This window comes from Colossoma macropomum, unplaced genomic scaffold, assembly GCF_904425465.1.
Source record: "Colossoma macropomum unplaced genomic scaffold, Colossoma_macropomum, whole genome shotgun sequence".
Classification (NCBI taxonomy): domain Eukaryota; kingdom Metazoa; phylum Chordata; class Actinopteri; order Characiformes; family Serrasalmidae; genus Colossoma; species Colossoma macropomum.
In genome coordinates this window covers 22,998,268-23,020,036 of record NW_023494785.1, presented here as the reverse complement: position 1 = coordinate 23,020,036, position 21,769 = coordinate 22,998,268, and the positions used below count along the sequence as shown (strand labels likewise).

At 39.0% G+C, this 21,769-nt stretch overlaps 1 protein-coding gene across 1 annotated transcript; it reads left to right on the top strand.

Annotated features, from left to right (window-relative positions):
- The first annotated feature begins 703 nt into the window (after nt 1-703).
- Nucleotides 704-7,892, top strand: cenpw (centromere protein W). The gene is made up of 3 exons (XM_036579300.1): nt 704-890; nt 6,274-6,387; nt 7,449-7,892. The coding sequence occupies exons 1-3, from the start codon at nt 804-806 to the stop codon at nt 7,473-7,475; spliced, it is 228 nt and encodes a 75-aa protein (XP_036435193.1). The 5' UTR covers nt 704-803; the 3' UTR covers nt 7,476-7,892.
- Nucleotides 7,893-21,769: the final 13,877 nt, after the last annotated feature.

The following is a 21,769-nucleotide window of genomic DNA, read 5'->3' as shown; positions in this document are numbered from 1 at the left end:
TATAATTCTTTATAATACCAGGCATACGTTTGTATAATTGCCCTTAAGTAGTTATAATTTCATGCACAAAACTTTGTTGACAGTAATAACTATAACTACATTTAACACTTTTAACACTTCAAGACCTTTATTACAGACTTTAAGTGAGTGAAAATACAATTTCAGTATATAAGATCTTGTAGAGAATTATAAGCGCTCTTTACGTTAAGTGAGTTTAGGCTTTGTGTTAAGTGAGACAATAATGTGCAAAATGAGTGGTGTGGTAAAGTTACTCTGCAGTTCATGCCATTGAGGGCATAATAAAAACTAAAAATATAATAGTAAATTAAAGTGGCTGAAAACACAGCTTTTTAAAAAATTCTTTGTACAATAAAGACAATGTCCCCCGTGTTTTTTTTCCTCAAGAACACAAGCCAGCTTTCACAGACAGTGAGGGGATTCACAGACCAGACCTGCAGCACATTACAGAAAAACACCAACAGACTTACACCGTCTCGTCTCTGTGTTCTACTCTGTTTTACAGTTGTCTCACTCTTTAAACAGGCAGTCATTTTCAAATAATGCTTAATTTCGTCTATAAATACAGGCAATAATGTATTTTGTTTTGTATACTTACATTTATAATCACCACCCTCTGCTCTCAGAAAGCCTCGAGAAACGACATCAACGCGCGCCGAGAGGACGTCATCACTCTGAGCCGACACGGAAGCGCGCGGTAGTTTTGAAAATAACAAACCGCGGTTTCGCTGCTCTTCGCCAAAACTGTTTATCAGCCGTTAAAACCCGAGTACAGCGACGCAGACATGTCGAAGAAAGCGCCCAGGGCAGTCCTGAAATCTCACATGAGAAAGAAATCGGACACTCGAGTCGGAAAGAACGCTGATCTGATGGTGAGTCTGAACAAACGGAAAAAAGATCTGACGAGACGAGAACTTTAGTCTGTTCACCAGAACCAGAAGAACCAGCAGCGCTGCCTCCCTGATCCATACTCTCTCAGACCCTCACACTGCATAAGTATTTAGCTTGACGAACTAATGTTGATTTAGTTCTGAACGGTGTGTTTTTGTTAGTTTGTGGTTAATCTGGTCATAATAACAGGCTAACTCTCATAATAGTCCGGAAAAGAGCCCCTGCCTGCTGCACGTCTCCACCTCAAGAGTTTAATCATTGAGCTTTAAGTTCACATTATCTGGAATGAGAAATCTCACTGAGAAATGCAAACTGAGGACATTCTTACAATGTTATAGTATGTAGGCTACAATAATGTGTAATATGTATAATAATATGCTTGCAAAAATATGCAATATTTATAACAATATACATACCCTAATACCAGCTTGTGTATTTAAGAGTCTACATGACATGAAAAGCTATTTAGCTGCCAGAAAATGATCATTGCAGCCTATTCGGTTCATAGCTTTCTGAACTGGCTCTCAGTGATTGAGTGGCACGCTGTCTGGTACAGGTAAGATCTGGACATTTATAAACACCCATGACTGTATCATTTTACTCATGTCTTAATTATATATAAAAAGCTAATTCATTACTTGGTGTATCATGTTCCATAATAGTTAATGTCTGAGGTCAACACTGCTAGAATGGCAGGAGCTTTTACTAAACGAGAGAAAAACGGCTAAATCCTGTTTCTTGGCATCTTAAAAGTTAGTCTTCACCTTTATCAAGTACAGTATCTAAGTGGGTATCTAGTGGAGTGTCAAGGAGCAATGTATACTCCTAGCTTTGGCTTTCCCTTATACTAGTTTTGGGAATTCTCCTTATGCACAATGTGCTTTTTCCTCATGGTTTTTCTTTTTCGTGTTGGGATTGAAATAGTCTTAACACTTAACACTATTGCGGTTTCATGTTACACCTGATATCTCAAATACTCATTTAACATCCCTTGGTGCCATCATTGAATGATACATTTTTATATTTTAGCAGGGTCGAAAAATGGGGCAAACGGGCGACAAAAGTTTACTGTTGGGTAAAAATTTTGCCACTTTTTAAAACATATATACAAACATAAATAAATGTTTTTAATATATAATTTGGTGCCTGCCCGATCTCATCCGATGTCAGAAGCTTTTATTATTAGTTTAAGTACAGAAATACACTTTATTTTACTTACAAAAGTACTGCTATTCATGGTAATACTGATTGTATTTTTTGTTTGTTTACTTGACCTTCACATTATAGTATATAGCATTTTCACACTACTTTAGGATTACTCTTAAAACACTTCAGGAAAATTATGATCATGTTTACTTTCCACCACAGTTCACTTCACTATTCTTAGTAACCTGTTTTAATGAGTAACCACATGTGTTTAGAAACATTTTCAGGCAATCTGAATGACTTACATCGTCACATTTACTCGTGGTTTTGATGGTCACTTTGATGTGGCAGTTTTACAGCATTCAACTGGATGCAACTGGCTTGCCCTAAATAGACATTTAATGTAATCTGTAGTGTAATGTAATTTTCAGCAGAGGCTGCAAATATCGTGCCTATAATAAAAACTGTAAAAAGAATTAATATACAGGTTTTTTGCTTCCTTTCCATTTCCCTGTCATAAGCATACTGCAATAAGAGTGTTTAATTAACAAATCCTAGTTCTGAGAATCTCTGCCTTAAAACAAAAGCTGTGCTTCTGTGGTTCTCTCATCACTGGCATACCATGGTTGATCTGATTATTAGCAGATATGGAATTTTGGACTGTGCCTGTAAACATTTAGCTGATTTGTTAACTAAACTTTTATTCACGCAGGCATGCCAAACTTTGTCAGCTTGTGATTTAATATGCTGTTGCAGAGATAATTTGATGACTCCCATTCTCTTTCATTTGGTATGAAAAAATGAGAATCTTTTTTGATGTGTTAAATTTAATAGATGAACTTTCTCTTGCAGCGATGAGCTTTCTCTTGTAGCTGGCCAGGTGTTGACATTCACAAAAACTGCAAAGCTGAGAAACATTTAACTAAAGATGATGAATATTAGCTACTGAGGTCTATGGCTGTAAATAACCGTCAGAGGTTTTTAGTTAACAGTGTAGGCTAGTTGTTTAAGCTATTAGTTTAACCTTTCTTGTGCCTAATGAATTGTTATTTATATGTATTTTTGCGGTCTGGGTGTTTTGCATTGTATGCAATCTTTTTTTTTGTTTGTTTTTGCTTATGCACTCCTCTAAATTGATGGATGCAGATCGCTTTATAACATATGCCTTGTGCACATTTTTTTAAGTTAAAACAAACTGACTATGATTAAAGGAACCTTCTGTTTTCAGAAGGTGAGTCAAGTGGTTAAAACTGCTTTACTTCTTTTGCTGTGGGTCATTTTCTGTTTATAAAATAGGAAATGTTATTGGACACCAGAACATTCTCACCATTCTCTTAAAAAGAACACATCATGTCTGAGAATCAGGGGAGAACTGTACCTGCAGTAATAGGTCCTAATTAAGAAGCTATTGCAGCTGGTCGTGCTTTATTGAGACTGGAGGTGGGGACCCTTCTGAGATATAAAAACCCACGTGAAAGGTGCACTGCTTTACAGGGGTCTAATCCAGCCATTAAACTTAAAGAAAGACTGAGGGGAAAATGAATAAAAGACTTTTTCATCATTCTGTGAGTATGTGCTGGTTTGATCTGGTTTCCTGGTTTTAATGGCAAATTCCTAATAAGACCCTTCACACGTTGCCTTACATGCTGTTATGACTAAGCCTAACAATAGTGGTCTTGGAATTACTAGAGCTAGACATACTAAAGATGTATAATGAAAATATTTAGTTGCAAATACCTTGTACGCAGAATCTAGTTTCTAAACTATGAAGTCACTCATGTTAAGCCATTATTTGCTTCAATTTTGGTTCACAGCAAACGTCCTCTGATCATGTTTGTGTCAAATGATTCAGTAGTGGCTGGTCAGGATCCCCTCACAAGTGCTGTTTTGGCCTTAAAGCCCCATTTTCATTGCTCACAGTTATAAGCGCTGCCTTAAGGGTGGGGCAGTGGCTTAAGATCGGCCTTTGTTCCTTGGGTGAACTGAGATGGACTCAGCAGCATTTGATGGTTGATTGAACTTGAAAATAATCAGCTTCATCCTGCAGGGAAGCTGTGAAAGTGTCTGTTTTTCTTTTTCCAGATTTTTCTCCAAATGGTGTGCCCCCTTTTTTCCCTAACTAAAGCTTTTGCCCCTGTGTTAGAGAAATGAAGAGGGAGTACAAATCAAGACTGTATTCACTGCTGTGTTTAGGAAACATGGGCCAAGTGCCCTTGGCATTTCTCACACCAGGTTAATGGAAGTTTTTTCAAGTTGGCTTGGCTTGTTTACCGTAATTGTGCAATGGCTTGCAGAAGACCGTTTGGGCAGAAACCAGTGGCTGCTTCTGAACATGTTTATTAAAAAAAAGGGAGAAATTCGGTGCGAATGTCAGAATGTCGTGGTAGCCTAAAGTCATTTTCCACTGGAGTTTAGGATTTTTACATTTATTTGAGTGGCAGTCTTCAGTCGAGCTCCTTCTGGTTCCATGAAAACAGCTAGAATTTGAAAGATTTTCCCCACTCAGGGGGACCTTTACTTACTAATAAATAGCTTAACAATGTAATTTACTTAGAAACGTTCTTTTCCTTTTCTGTTTTGAACACTCTAATTTTCAGGGTTTTTGGCAGTTTAAAAGTAGCAGTCTGAGGCAGCGACACTCTTGGGAGGCAGCCGCTCTCTTTTAATCTGCAGCTCTGCTCAAACATTTTTTGTGCGCTCCTTTCCTGTCTGAAGTTTCCATGTGTTATGTAGGTATTTGCGAGGCACTGCAGAGAGCCCTCAGCTTTAATCAGTTCAGTCGAGTCGTTATGTTTTGGCAAAGGCTTTGGCACAGTGCAAGTTTGTGCTTCTCAGTTTTCATTCTCCTAAAGATACTCTTAAGACCAGCTGTTGGAGAAATGTTCAGACGCCCCCGCGATGACCTACAATTATGAAAATGAGGTATTAATAGATTTAAATTACATCCAAATGGTCATGTAGATGCACGCTGAAATCATTAGCTGTGTTTAGAAAATGTGCTGGATGTGGTTCAGACACTGTAGCAACTTATTTCATAAGACGAGAGAAAGAACAGGAGATGGCATATTAGACCTTTCCTATAACATTGGTTTGAAGCAGCAGGAGGTGTGTGTGAGTTGCTTGATTACTGCATGTTACTGTGCACATTTAAATGAGTTCATGCTTACAATGTGGTGAACCAGTGCTCGTCCACATTAACTCTACATCTTGAATCTTTAAAATGTGCCCATTGTGATAGGCTGGAGTAACAGCAAATTATTATTCATCATTGAGATCTGTGCTTTGAATTTCATTATGGTTATAAGATACATTTATGTACCCATGTTCTCTGTGCCTCTGCATCACTGAAACCATTTAGTAACGCCTAAAGTGTCAGAGGTGCTTCATGTCTACATTAAGAGCTGAAAAGTAAAACACTACTTGTGTTGAGAAATGAGCTTCCTTCTACTTGAATCTGTCATAGTTGTAGTTGAATTTCTTTATTTATTTGAGTTTATTTGTTTGTCTTTTGGCTAGATGCTGAGGTTTGCACAGGACTCTCAGGTTGTGTTCATGTGGCCCAAACAAGCTAGTGTGGGATTGATGAGACCTCCACTGTGGACCCCCAGTTTAGCCTCTCGTGACAAGATAGAACAAAGTGGATGAAGAGCTGAAAACGAGGCAATTTCCTGGTATAATCCTTCATAGATGCACGGAATGGTTGACTACATGGGGGGGAGACCATGATTCATGAGGAGGGCTGGAGGTTTCATCATCCTCTACAGACCCCCTATCCTGGCTAGACGTGCCACACAATTCCTGTAGTATAATCAGGCTTCACTCTGAACGAATCACTGCCAGTGCTTGCTGAAATGGGGCATACGTCAGCACACAATGCTACACTAAACAAGCTCATAAAACATGTGACTTGTTTGGCTTGTGCATTGCAATTAGAGATGTGAAGTAGTTTCTCTGAATACTTAGAAGAATAAAATGTGATAACTGCAGTTTAATCCAACAGTGTATTTTTTTGAGTGCTACTAGTTTATCCAAACACTCTGAGTGTCTGTGATTTTACAGTCATTTGACAATGAACTCCTTTGTTGTGATATAAAATGAACTTTCTGATGAAGTGGTTATCTTGTATCTGCAGGAGATGATTGTGAAATTGTCCTGCATAAAATGTTATCGGATTATCACTGATGACTCAGTCTTGGATTATTTGTGTTGTGTAATCAGGTCCAGCTAAATCTGTTGCTTGTCTTACACCGACTGGCAGAGGAGTCCAGAGTGAAGGCCTTTGAAGAGAAAACAGCTACTATCAAAGTCCACCATGTCAAAGCTGTTGCAAAGGTATTCAGTCTATTCATCCTAAAAGTGTCAGTTGTGCTTGAAAAAAGACATAAATCAGTGGTTTACACTGGAAAATGTGCTGATATAGAAAATGTTGGAAAAACTTATGTTGACTTTTTAATCAAGTTTCCCATAAGTGCGCTGTAAGTTTACCAGTCTTTCACCGAACTGATGTTTGTCTGTTTAATTTGCTAACAAATGAGAAGTCATTGATTTGTCTGTTTCCACTATTATTTTTACATCACTTTAAACAGCTCCTGTTGGTACTTGAGCTGTTACAGACACATGTTCAACCCTTCTCCCTCAATCTACTCATTATTTAAGCCTAACATCCAAAAATCTGTTGCGATGAATTGGTGTTAGACCTCTGATCAACTGGATTAAGTTCCGAATACATAATCACTTAATTAGACTGCATTGCAGACAAAACCCTGAGGCTGCTCCATTGATTCCTGCCACAGTGTTTTTTGCACCATTCAGTATGGTCGTCAGTTACTGGTGCTGCTTGTTTGTGCGATGCAGGGACTTGCTTCAGACTTGGATCAAAGTGAACATTCTTGTTTTCAGAATCAATGAGAGTAGAAAAAACACAGCCTAAAGATCAAGACCATCTTTTAATAACCTCTCTGGTGGATGTGTTTCTTCAGCTCAGCAAATTCAAAAAGAGCGATGTGTTTTTGCACCAAAGGAGTCACAGTAATGCTAAGCAGAGATCCGGGCAATTTTGAGTGAGCACGCTGCATTTATTTTTCTGACGTAGAGAAGAGTCCAGTCCTGTCCATGCACATACATTTGTACTTGGGGGCAGGGGGGTGTGAAAAAATGGTCTGGTTGCTCTGCTAAAACACAGGCACAAGCAAATATGTTAGAAATTACATGCCTTATGTGGTTCTCCCACAGGCGTCTTTAGCATGGTCACCCATGCCATACAGATTAGTATTTATAGCAATTGACAAGCAGTGAATTGAGAGGCATAATTGGAAAGTTGGTGTGTGACTGAGTTGGGGGATGGGATGTTTGAGCCTGGTTACACTTCATACATTGTCTTCTCTGGGTTTCAGAAACTGTTAAAGAGCACCCGAGGATGAGGTGAAAGTTTGCTCCTTTGAGAGACTGAAGCTGCGCAGAGGCATAAGTTTGAAGGATCCAGGTACTCTGCGCACTGCACACCAGGCTCAGCCCCTCACTGGAACCAGCATAAGACTGTCACCAGTCACCATGTGCACACAATGTCCTTTAATTTTACATGTAGTCCTAACCTGTGAGATGGTGAGTGAACCTTCCTCACAGATTCATGGATTAAATCTCTGCAGAGATCTGTTCACTGTTTCGCTCTATTACGGCTGACCTTTTGCTTTCGGATGGTGTTGGGAAACAGTTGTGTATAAACTTGGTGCATGACAGATGGTATCAGCCCCGAATATCTGCAGCCTCAAATGTTTTCCTCCTGAGTTTGTACTGTATTTTTAATTATTACCTATTAATAAACAATTTATGCCACTTAACCTGTGTAATATATTATACTCTAGCACACTCAGTTCCTCTCTCTCTGTCTGTCTCAGTTCAATTTCAGATAGCTTCACTGGCATGAATTGCAATTAATAACTTTTGCCAGAGTGATGAAAGCAGTGCTTAGTATTAAGAGTGGTTATAAAAATGAAGAAATAAAAATACATACCATGTACATACAAATGACACATGGATTGACATAAGTCATGTGACAAATATATACAAAATACTTGTATATTAATGTGCATGCATAGTAATCTGGACTGTGGTTTATGTGGTTGGTAAAACCTCTTACTTATAAGTATCTTGTTCTAAAAGGTGAACATATCTGGCCCATTGAAGCTTCTAGTGCTAATTATCTCGATGCTTGCAACTGGCCTGTGCATCTCTGCTTGTTTGGGTGTTTAAATGAACAAAGGCCTTGACCTCAGACCACAAGAAAGTAAATGTTTGGCTCTCAGTTTGTGTGTTTATCACAGGGTGTCCCACTGATGGTCACATGACCGGGGAGGCACACTGCTCTAATCCTACTGTCAGAATTAATTGGGTTGTCTCTGCTGTGGTCTCAGTGTTTTGCTAACAAAAAAGTAGCCTTTGATAGCATGTTTCTAAAAGACTAGAATGTTATCCAGACCTCTGATTATGCCTTTTTATCTTAATCCAACAAAGCATCTAGGCCCCTTCTTACCATCAGCATATTCATCACGTTTCTTTATGCTGTCTGCTTACAGAGCGAGGTCAGCCTGAGAGCGCCGAGTTTACTGTGGTCATGACCTGTCCTTCATCTTTCTTGACCAGTAGAGGGCGACCATGCTGAAAATACAGTAGTGTGAATTCAGTACTGTTGAGTGTAAAGTGACCTCACAAATTAACACATACATGATGTCCAGTTTTAAAAATGATCTATAACAATAATTGCTGGACAATGATTATTTTTAATTATGATTTTAATGATTTAAAAAAAAAAGTATATATCACACATGATGGTATACTTTATGCATGCTTAATAAAGATGATTGAAATAATTTTAAATGGATTATATATCTACATTTTTACATGGATTATATATGTAAACATCTGTCTAACAGTCGTAATTCACCTTTACATGACCATTTGCTGTTTTTTGTTACTGTGCCTTCAAGGCCCCTATATATAAATAATCTCTGTTCTGATTGGCTGTGTATATTTAGTCTTTTTCAGAAAATGCCATCTATGTTGAAACATGAGTGGACAGGGCTGCTGTAGGTTGAATAGGTGGATATATCTAAATTTGTTGCATTTTTTTTGTGGTATCACAAAAAAATAGATAAATAAACATTGATTAACATTAAGAACAGACTGTTATTGCATCTCAATTTCCATATATTAACTATATATAAACTGGGGAGTGAGTGGTACCAATTCTTGTTAAAACAGGGAGGAAAAATAGGTTTTCTGTGATATTGGGCCCTTCAAGACTTTTTTAATTTGTGGCTTTACAGCAATAACTTTATTTGTTTTAAGTACCATTTTTTTTTTCAAACTTATGTTCATCGTAACCAGTACCGAGTAGGCTCCTTTATAAAACAGTTTCTTGTTGTAAAGTCTTGGGTGGTGCTGTTGCCTGGGTTCGATTCCCTGGCTGGCCGACCAGAGTCCTTTCTGGAGTTCCTTCTGGAGTTTATATGTTCTCCCAGTATCTGTGTGGGATTTCTACTGAGTGCTACAGTTTCCTCCCACAGTGCAAAGACATGCAGTCAGATGAATTGAAGATGCTAAATTGTCCCTAGGTGTGAATGTGTGTGAATGTGTACGTCTGTGTGTCTGCCCTGTGATGAACTGTCTTTCTGCCTTCTGCCCAATGACTGCTGGGGTAGGCTCCACCACCCCCCACGACCCAGGAGGATAAGCGGCTTAGAAAATGTGTGTGTGTGCGTGCGTGTGTGTGTGGTGTTGACCTTTGTTTTATGTTGTCTAACTGAAATATTAGTGTATGAAATAGACTACTCCACATAACGAGTATAAAAATATCTATTGTACAGAATGAGGTTTTTTCTTCCTTTCTTGTGTGGTTGAGGTGGTGCGATACAGAGATCAGGGATATTCCTGGAAAACCAGAGAAAAAGATGTCAGTGAAACAGTGAGTTAAAATGCCCATTTATGTCTTATAGCATAAATGTGCTGTGATACTACAGGTTAGGAAGGAGTACACAGTAACCCAAATGCATTATAATATTGTCACACCTGTATTTGTGATTTGGTGATTGGTGACATTGTAAAACATTTCACCATGCGCACTGTGCATACATAGTCACCACTTCTATTTACTTTCATGTGGTGGTTTCAGATTGTCAGAAGTCTTTGGTCTGACCTCAGGTTTTTGTGACTCATGCAGAGTAATGAGCTAAGGGAACTGTTTCTGTTGTCTCAATGGGGTCATATTCGCTTTAGGAGGTGATGATTGTCTGCTCGCTTGCTCTGCACTGTGGCTCACTTGGCTTACGCTAAACCAAACGCTCTGCCCACAACAACGCAGAAGGTGTGAGGATGATATCACCTTAGAAACAGAAACTCTGTATGGTTCTGTTCAGAGTGAGGATTCCACCTCCACACCTGCGTATGCTGTCAAATGGCCTATGTCATGCCCTGCAGCCAGAGAGGCCTGATTTACAGAAGAAAAAAAAAATTTACTGGCCTCATGACTACCTGATGTCATACACGCACAAATAAACCTAAGTGTTAGTGTGTCAAATGGGTGCCAAGTACAAGTGGGTCTTTTGGATTTACCATGAGCAAATCAATCTGGAAACACTACTGAAACCTTCTCTCATTGGAAAGACCTTTACTGTGGAACTGAACATGTGATGTTTCTCCACTGGAACAGTACTTGCCTTTGCAGCTTTGGGCACCGCCTGGTCTCTTGGAGCGCTCTGAAACTTCTGATTCTCTCTGTTGCCTCTTGCAGAGTCTGCATTTTCTGAAGGTTCTTTGTGGTTTGCCATATTTGATGCTGATTTTCCGTTCTTATTTCATTCCTGCCTTGGACCTGCCCTTGGCTGTAGTCTTGGTCAAGAAGGTGTTTCTCTGCCCTCAAGAAAATTGTTACTGCCTAAGTCATTTGTCATGTTAGTAGCTGTTGTTTTATTTGTTACTAACTTATGGAGTAGTAGGGTAGATTTACATACTAAAAACTGGACACAAGTGTAATTTTAGATAATTTATTCAGTATTTCACAAAGTTTTTCAGTCAAAAATAATATCTATTTACAATATTTACTTTCAGATTTGTTATGAGCAAATCACGAGGTGTTTATTTTAGCATTTTTCTCATCATTTAAATCTAGTTCAGTTCAATACAGCTTTTCCCCATCGTTTTGGAATCATTTAAAGCTCCATTCATGATTCCGGACACATCTGTACATGTACAATTTCTTGTACATGGTTTTATATTATTGAAAACATCAGTTTCAAGCTTGGAGTGGCAGTGTGTCTCGGGTCACTTGTTTATGACGCAAAAGACCCCAAAACCGCACCAAGCCGTGAATGCCTTGACATGCTTTCGTGCATTTTATATCTGTACAATTTTCTGCTGGACCTGCACATGATTTTTTTTTTAATAATCTGTCCTGGGTGTGATATTAACCCAATGTGCCAACTGAAATATGGTTCTTTTTAGGAAAAAAAAAAACAGATAGAACTGAATAGAGATCAGTTTCCAAAGGTAATGGGATGTAAGTGCATAAACAAACAGTAGAGCTTCCATGCTTGATTTCATTACATCGTTGACATTGTCTAAGTCTCTGTGTTTGTTTGTTTGTTTGTTTGTATGAAAGGTACCATCATACAGGCTTCTTAGCCTGGGGCACACTTAACACCTGCATATTTACACAGCTGGATATTTACAGATGCTGTTCCAGGTGAAGAACTTTAACATACTGCCTCACTTCACTAGTTAACCCTCAGTGCTGGCTGGCTCACTGTCCCTGTCATTCGTTGACTTTTTACTCAGTTTCAATAAAGACCACCAGCCCACCCTCTGGGCGGATTCTTGCGTGGCTGGTCTGCTTCTAATCTATCTTTTGAGGTCTCGATTTGTTTTGCTTGTCCAGAACCCACAGTGCTTCAACACTACCCAAGACCCACTCTGAGCAGATTTAATTAGATAACCAAGTGAAAACACAGAATAATTGAAGTTGGACATGGTGTTAGCAGGACTAGCCTCTGGCTGGACCATAGTGTACTTCTGTGAACTTTTTTTTTTGGAAGGTGATACAAACAACGATATGTCGTCACTGCCTGAGTGAATCTGCGTCTAACGTTATGAATCAGTGAGTATGAGCATGTTTACCTTGTTAAATACCTTCATGTTCTGTAATTGTGAGATGAGTTGATGCTGATTCAGAATTAGTCATACTTCAGGTTCTGGACTGTTCTGGCTAACAGCCTAATTTGGTGGGATTACTTATTCTGTCCAGACGTTAAACTCATATTAAATTGTCATAAAGTCAAATGAAATAAAAAAGACCATTAGCATACAACTGTGACGCATAAACATTCAATATAACAACGTGCTTGTGTTATTCTTAGTATCTAAACCAGCCGCTGTGGTTCATAGATGGCTAAGTCTGATCCTAGGAGACAAGTAACAACTGTTTACACTGGTTTGACCTCAGGCAGAGAGGTGATGTAACTAGAGCTGGTAAATTCCTTGGACAGCATCCTCTAATAACAGGGTTTGTAATATTTACATGATCTTCTGAGCGAATTAGAACAAGCACGATTCAGGTGCATTTGATTACAGACTATTCCAGATCTTCATTAGTTATTGGAGGTTGAGAACTTTTGGGGGCCCTGTCTGTCCCTTCTTTCTTTTCATCTTGTTCCTAGCACACTTGCTTGTTAGACTGACTGAGATAGGCAGCCTAGTAAAAGCAATATTAAATAAGCAATGAGTAAGAATCTTGTAAGCTGCTGAAAAGGAAAGTTGTGAATAAAAATCTTTTATTTTATTACTTTATTTATGTATTTATTTTAAACCTTAGTACACATTATGAATTATTTACTGCCTGTAAACCAACTGTACAGTGGCACAGTCCTGTTCATTATACAGATGGCTAAACACATGCAAAAAGGGTATATGTTTTACACAATCTAGAATGACAAAGCTATAGAGCTTTGTTGATTTTCTTCTTGTAATTTATTTACACTGGGGGAATCAATAATAATAATTAATATTTTACTAATTTTGAAGGGTTTTTCTCCAGCCTGGCATCAGGGAGTCATTTAGTAATGCAGTGCCCCACCAACCAATCATCATGCCCCACTAAACCCACTAAACTGAACTTCACCCAGTATAAAAGGCAGCATCAATTAACATAGGAAGTTTTGCATTTATACTGGCTGCACTATAGGGATGTGCTGTATGTTGTGGGTGGTTAAATTAGCAGACTGATACCAAATGGGTAGAACTTTGGTGATTTGCTGTGAATGTGGCTCGTTGAGCTAAGTAAAAATTAATGAATCCATTATTCACAATGTATATGAAAGACATTAAAGGAATAAATCGATGTGGAACGAGGGCTTCACCTAACAAGTATGTAGATTCAGCACTAAAACACAAGACCTAAAGAACACTGCCTCTAAGTAAATTATGAAGGCAATTTATAAATTGGCTGGATGCATTTTTTAGGTCCCAGAAAGATGACACAACCGGAAAAAAGAGGACATATGGTCAGCCTAAGATATGGACGCTAACTGCAATGCAATAATATTAATAATAATAATAATACAACCTAATTCCAGAGCTGCTAATCTCTATTTGCAGTGACAGAAAACACTCGTGACATCCGCTTTCAATAAATCAAAGGCATACTTGCAATAAGATGGCAACATTGCTTATTTTTTAAATGAAACCGCTTCTCTCCTGCAAAGAGGAAAAAAAGAAAATGTGCAGTCAAGTAGACTTTGCAGGATTTCACATAAGAAAAGTAGACTTGCCACAGACCAATCATGACTGAAGGACAAAATGAAAACATTTACTATATTCCCTGCAGCATGGACACAATCACACATAAATTCCAGGAGGTGATTTTTTTCTACATGCTTGATTTTTGTTCAGTGTAAAAGCCAGCAGGTTTGTGTTTGAGCAGATGGGAGAGAATTGGCTGTGTTTCCCAAGGGATGAAATTTACTCTGCCATGGAGCCTGGTCCATGTTTATCTTTGAGCTTTATTGGATGTTGATGTTGGCCCACTGAGAGGACCTCTTGTTTAAAGGCTATTTTTAAGGGAAGAACAGAGGGGGTAAGTTCTTGGATTAAAGCAAACTATTGTGCTGTCTCACAGAATTCTGTACAGAGGTAAACCTTGTAATCCCCCATGACTCTTTTAAGCAAGCAACAATGTGGTTAGAGCCCATATCTTTTACCTCGACAATCAAAAAAATAGGATTTTCTTCGAAGTTTTTATTTGTTTCAGTCATTTGTTGTGCAGCGGATCTTTGGTGCATTCATGTTGGTTTTATGGGACTGAAGGACTTTTCCCATATCTGTGCGCATAAGAAAGAAAAATGACATTTGGAATTTTTTTCCAAGCCTACATTTATGTTCTTACCACAGTTTGAACCATAGCTTTATACGATTTTAAGTAACCATAGAAACAAATGCAAAATACACTTTTTAAGGCCAAATATTATTTTTGCTGTGCTGGGCGTTCAAGGGGTGAATGACATCACGCAGCTCGTGTAAAACACTAGATGAGGACGGCGAGCACCTGAGCAGTGTTTATAGATGACTCATGGGAAAACAAACCACAGGCCCAATCGCCCCTGACTGAGGCTGGCACATCTCGCTCCGTTCGCTATTTAGCGTAAAGCAACATGGACATGGAGGCCCACGGCTACCTCGCCTGCTGGCCAATCCAAGCCCCTGTTCCTGTGTCCTCAAGTTACCAAGAGCAAAACTCAGACAGCTGACACAGTTGCCACAGCATTGAGCTGTGATCATAACACACCACCTGGCCTCACCTGTTTGGGGTAAAAGCTGTGTCAGTGTAACATGTTTAGACATTAAAGGGACATTCAGCTTAATAGTGATTTCATTTCATTTTTCACTCACCCTCATGTCTGTCAGACACCTGGTATGTCTTCCTCTCTTCCACATTTGTCTTGTAAAGAAGGTTGAAGAGTAGTGCTGCATCCCGACTAACACAATATTGTAGAAGCTTCTGTTTAGTAATTTGGTTCCTTGCAGCTACGCTTGAGTTGTGAGCTTTGTCCATACTGTACTGATGTAATAGTCCACAGAACTAACCAGACCAAATAATAACGCTTGGTGGTAGAGAGACCCTAAACGCTGCAATCAAAATGTTAAGATCAACTTACACAATGCAAACATTTATTTGAACGAACTCCACACCGCTAAACATGGCCATGAAGTAACGTCAACCTTTATTTTTTTTTCCAGCCCACATGTTTTTGGAACTTTTGGTGTTCTGGGTTAGAATAAGTAGCAGTGGTCTCCTCAGAATTGATATGTAATGAGTTTCAGCCTGATGGGTTCCTCTATTTATTATGAAGTATGGTCGTTTTGAAAAAGACTATGACAATACAAAAAACTGTTGATGTTATACTGTACTTTGCCATGATGAGTAGCAACAATGTGTTGTCATATGAGTTCTGTTATTTAGAGAGAACTCAATCAGAGAATTCCCATGACAGCACATTGTTACTACTCATCATTGCAAAGTATCCAGAAAGAATAAAGATATTTTCACCAAAGACAATTTGTTAATGAGGTTTTAGATTATTGTATAGAATGCTTTTCTAGCAGAGTTTTAAGTATGTTACTAATTTATTGTTCAAAATGCTAAACTTCCTTTAACAGCAAGTATTTAGGCTAATGAGTTTCGATGACTTGCATGACATGACATGTTTAATCAGAATAACATGAGCCTTACAGGAAAGTTGACTTTCCTGTAACTGTAATAAAGCAAGACTAATGTTACAATAAAGATGTAAAAAAGAAAGAAAGAACAATTCGGCTGTATCACCACAACAATTAACTGCCTCACTAATGTGGTGTACATGTCATGCTTTAATAGCAGCCTACATAAAATCCCTGGAAAAGAGCCAGTTTAGTCCAGATTCCAGTTCTCGGCAGCATTTACTCACACAAAGGCTGCAGAGCAAAGCAATGTTCCAAACTATCATTTAGCTGTATGTGGATCATTTAACCCCACAGTTTAAAGAAAAGTAACAGATTAAAATGAGCAGCCAAATGAAAACTATCAACTCAAGGCGAAACAATTGCAGATAAAACTGTTACAATTAGGTACATAAGTGAGGCAGTGCAGCAAACTGAACACCTAAATAAGGTATAAATAAAACAATTGTTAACACAAAAAGCTAAAAATGCCTAGACTTGAGCAGAAATTCTGCCAGGCCTGATTGAATTTACACACTTCCTTCAGGACTACATAAAAGACTAATAAACCTATAAACTAGCAAAGTAACATCTAAAATAAAACAGACAGAGCTCAGAGAGCTTTAATTTAAGGGCATAAAGTCATGAGTACAGATAAAATTAAAGAGAATCTCTTTTTAAATACAATCCACTTAATTTGCTTACATAAGAAATCAACTGTGGAATAGGAGAACAGTGCCAGAGTCTGCTTTGTGGATATTTCCTGAGAGAAGCCAGAAAAACCTAGACCTACTAGACAGATAGAAAAGTGACTTCATATCATAGTATAGATTTCCTAAATTGTGCTAAATTAGTGTGGCACTATAGTGCTTTTTGCTTGTATTAGTTGAAGTATTTTAATAATCATTTGTTTCATTCATTCATTTTCGTCCCATAGGCCCCCGCTTTGACCGAAGATCGTATGACACTGAGGGTGCTGCATGGAAGCCGCCTTCACATATGAAATTGAAAATGTTCTTCCATTCTGTTCGGTCAGGGGTTGCACAATCCTGGGCATTTTCCAGTGAGATTCCTGATGGTGCCAGATTCTTGATGATTTGGTCGAGCCATATCTTCTTTGGTGCCTGTGGTTGTATCTTCCAGGTGCTTGGTTGAAGTCTCAAAAGTGCTCTATAAGGCAGGCGGAAATCGTTGGCATCTCGTGTTCAAACCATCGACGATGGTGTTCGCGGATTTCGGTTCAGGACGGTGGCCTGTTTGCAGCATCATTGCCGAATGGTTTCGTTAGGACTTTGGTCTGTCAGTGACACACCAAGGATCCGATGAAGGCGGTGCACATGGAATACTTCTAATTTTCGTAGATCTGCTTACAGAATGGTCTGACATTCCACACCGTAAAACAGTATTGATATGACGATTTATCAGTACATTCGCATCTTGGTGGTGAGTGAGATTTGTTTTTGTGCGTTTCTTCCAGACACACCAGTTCAGCGATCCAAAGGCGGTAGCTGCTAAGCCAATCCTGTGGGCGATGTCAACCATCGCTGCGAGTACCTTCTCTTCAGTGATTGATCTGAGGTAATTGAACTGATGTACTTGTTCTAGAGTTGATCCATTCAAACTGGACAGTAGCTGGGGAGCCGTCGGAAGTCATGACCAGTCTTCTTTCCATTGATCTTCAATCCAAATCTCCCAACTTCGTCCTCAATTTCCTGAAGGATTTTGGAGTCTTCGTCATCGTCATTCGTTAGGAAGGCATCCGCAAACATAAGATCAGTCACGCATTGCTCAAACCATTCGCCATAGACGACTCCTCGACTGCCATAAAACACTTTACTCATAATCGTGTTGACCACAGTGTTGAGGAGAGTGGGCGATAGAATGAATCCTTGCTGGACTCCAGTGGTGATGGGGAAATCTTCTTTGCGGCCGCTTTGGGTACGTACATAGTGCTGGTGGAGCGATTATAAGTGTGGGGGGATGATCTTTGGCAGATATCCTTCAGCAGTGAGCGCTTTCCATAGTGCAGGTTGGTGGACACTGTTAAATGCTGTGGAGAAGTCGATGAAGACGATGAGAGTTTGTTTGCCACAACAGATCCTCTCTTCTAGAGGAGCTGAAAATCTGATTGCAGCATCCTCACCCTGGACTGAAACCAGCTTGTTCTTCTCTTGCTGCCTGCTCTCGTCAGCGCAGTATTCATTTATGGATGACCTTCATAAAGATTTTGCCCACAGTTGAAACGAAGCTAATGCCTCAGTAGTTGCTGCAGATTGTATTGTCACCCTTCTTATGGACTGGAATGATGATGGCCTTCTTAAGCAGATGGTATATTCTCAGAGATTCAAACCATCTGTGCTTCCCGGTGGCACAGCGGTAACTCCTTGGGCTGCCAATCACTGCTCCCCGGGTGCTGTGGATAGGGGTGCCCACCGCTCTAGGCAAGTGTGCTCACTGCCCCCTAGTGTGTGTGCTTTCACTAGTGTGTATGTGGGTGTTTCACTGCACAGAAGGGTTAAATTAACTTAACATATGGAGCAGTGAGTGTAGCCATCGAAGTAGGTGTTCTCCCCTGTGCTTGATCGACCTCAGCCTCGACTTCGTCATCTCCCGCTGGCTTACTGTTCTTGAGCTCAGCGATGACAACTTGGATCTCCCACAGCAAGGGTTCTTTCTCATCCACAAACGCATCCAGGTCTTCAATTGGTGGTACTTCCTCCAGGGGTAAGGTTGGTGCAGGGTGATTAAGTAGCCCCTGGAAGTAATCGTGCCAACACTGCAGGCGTTCCTTCTCTGATCGAGCGAAAATGCCGCCAACCTTCCTGAGTTTATCACTGATAGGTTGGCTTTTGCCAGTGAGGTGATGTAGGGTGGAGTAGAGCGATCGAAGTTCTTGACGACTAACAGCTTCCTCCATTTCGCTTGCCGCCCTGTCCCAATTGCCTTAGCTTTAAAAGATTATATTTATCATTTATTGACCCTATTTTTCAAATATATGTTTACTAAGTGTTGATTAAGTTTCTCTCATTCTTTTGTGAAAAAAATAAGACCTGAGCTAATAGCCAGTCAGCTAGGTGGTTGGGTGTTGGTGATAGCTGTTTTGGGTTCTGCCCCCATCCTACACCAACCTGTTGCTTTGGAGAACAGTGTGATGATGAGCAGCCTCTATCAGTGAATGCCATCTCTGTCTCTGTCAGTGGTGTCTCGCATGGTCAGAGAAAGGCTGAATGCTCTGTGGCTCCTTTTCAAAGCATGCAGCAAAAGCACCCCTCAAGTTCCTTTATTCTCCATTTTTTTTTTATGCTACGTTTATTACTCTACTTAGATTTTCTCCTATGCAATCACCTTTCTTCATAATGCTGTAAATGAGGTCAAGTTGCAGTGACTTAGAAACCACTATACTTTTGAGTGAAGAGTGTGGTAAAAAAGTCACTTCACCTCTTATGAGCAATTTTTTGTCAGTGTCCCGACAGTTTTACTTGATTTAATTTAAATGTTAAAGTGTCTGTCTGGACATGATTAGTTTGATCATTGTATTTAACTAATCCACACACGGTTGTGTTGAGTCAGTGGTTATTTTTATTGTTTAACATAAAAATCACTCCACTTTCATGCAGATAAGCGAGTGTTGTGTGGCTGTGATTATTGGGCTTAATTATAGAATCCACAAGTTTTTTGTGAGGAGGTTCTGGGTTTCTATCTTCAAAAGTTACATTTTATGAAGGCAGTATTCAAAAAATAGTTGCTTTTTACATTTTCATGATAATTCTTTTAGAATACTTACCCACTAAATAAAAAAAAACAAACAAAAAAATATTCAAAAGAAACACCATCAGTGCTTCTTAATTAACTGTTTTAAGGTTGGTGCACGGTACGTAGTAATCATGCTCATCAGTTGAATTCTAAAGAGGTACTCGACAGTTTCTTTACAAACTCTGAAGTTCCAACTAAAGACTGATAAATCAATGTGATAAGCTATTAATCTCAGTGTTACTGAGTTCTGCTAAAGGCTGAGTAGATTGATAAATCAATATGATGGTCATTTTTTAATCTCAGTATTGCTGAGCTCTGCTGAAGCCTGAGTAGACTGATAAATCACTGTGATGATCAGGTATTAATCTCAGTGTTACTAAGCTCTGCTAAAGCCTGAGCAGACTGATAAATCACTGTGATGATCAGGTATTAATCTCAGTGTTACTAAGCTCTTTTGAAGGATGATCAAACTAATAATCTCCTCAGTAGTGGATATTTCTGCATCGGTGTTGTACTAGACTCAAGGGGTTGTGGGAGCATCAGTGTACTGAAACAGGCAATGAGATAGGAAAAAAAAGTTAAGAACTTTCAGAACTTCATGTTGATAAGCCAATTTTTCATTAAACATATTAACAGAATATTTACTTAAAGAAAACTGCCAACCAGTAGCAGCGAGGAACTGTGAATTAAGTACAAAAAGGGTTTTATTAATATGTATTCTAAAGGTACTCCAAATTTATGTTGAATGTTACTTTTTTACATATTGTCATGGAATATGTTACTGAATACATTTAGGACAGTGTATGCAGTGTACAGCCATCACTACTTTTTCTTAAGTATTTTGTCCAACCCTGACTGCGTGCGTCATGAATATCACTAATATCTATACATGTGTACCAAATAACAGAAACAATTATGTGTATCCATCGATGATGAGATTGTTAAAGACATGAATGTTTAGATGAACAGCTAAGGAGGACTGGCTATTCAATTTTTACAACCTTAATTTTTGACCTTCGTCTTTAAAACATCAACTCATTTCATTTGTCACTGGGTAATTGTGTGGAACCTCAGTGACATCCATAAAGCATTTAGTAAGAAAACTGATGATAAGGCAATGAATGTCATAAACTCTTTTCTCTCTCCACTGGGGAACAATCCTCCACTGGGGATTGTTCCCCAGTGGAGCTGTGATTTGATGCAAAACGGAACATTTCTCTTCTGGTTGCTCTATTCAACACATCTGGCAGTGTGTGGATAAACAACAGGCCCAGAATGTGAAAGCGTTATCGGATGACAACAAACAAGCTGAAAGCTGTGAAAATAAACACAAATACTTGCATCACTGAATCCCAGCTGTAACACAGAAAATGTGTTACTCTATGTAAAACCCAACTACAGGATTTTTAACTGACAGGAACTCAAATGATGAAACAATGGCAAAGATGTAATTTGGGCAGCTGATCATATGACCACATCCCTCTAGTTCTTACACACTGAGAGTTATGATGAGTAATAAAAACCTGAGACTTGGACATTTTTCAAACCAATACTTCATTAATGTAGGTTTAATTTCTTGTGTTGACCCTTATTGCATCTCTGCTTTTAATTGATTATGCCAGATATTCTTGTGGACTCCTATCCAGTCCAGATGAGTGATCTATTTCAGCTGCTAACACCCTTCGACATAATAAAGTTATCAAATTACAAAGATATTAGGCTGAATCATACTTACTATTATGTGTCTGATATGAATTACAAACCTTATTTTAATGAAGTTTCATTACATCCAAAAAAAACTAGTTAGTCTGAACTGCAGGGGCATCCATCATAAAAGTGGCAGAAATGTTTAATATGTCAAGGACAGCAGTCTCAAGTCATGACAACATGTCAAAAATGGACAATTTGCATTGGCCTAAAAAATGACCAAAACATTGAGAGAGTATATCTGGGACCTGGTTTCAGTAAAAATTGTGCATTGTGAGCTTCACAAAGCCGGAATTAACAGCAGGGCTGTTGTTCAGAATCTGCTTGTACCCAAAGCCAGTACACAAAGACGTAACCTGTTGTAACCAGGTAGCACAAAACCTAGATCCCTGAGCCTTGGAGAAGGTGATATGATCTGAACTTTCCTATATATAGAAGTGTTCCCATTTGAAGAACAACAAGAGATGCATTTTACTAACAAAGTCTGTTGCCACCTATTAAACATGGAGGTTGG

Coding starts and splice junctions, on each gene's coding strand:
- cenpw (XM_036579300.1), top strand. CDS start 804: ATGTCGAAGAAAGCGCCCAGGGCAGTCCTGAAATCTCACATGAGAAAG. Junction 891..6,273: donor GAAAGAACGCTGATCTGATG/GTGAGTCTGAAC, acceptor TTGTGTAATCAG/GTCCAGCTAAATCTGTTGCT. Junction 6,388..7,448: donor ATGTCAAAGCTGTTGCAAAG/GTATTCAGTCTA, acceptor TCTGGGTTTCAG/AAACTGTTAAAGAGCACCCG.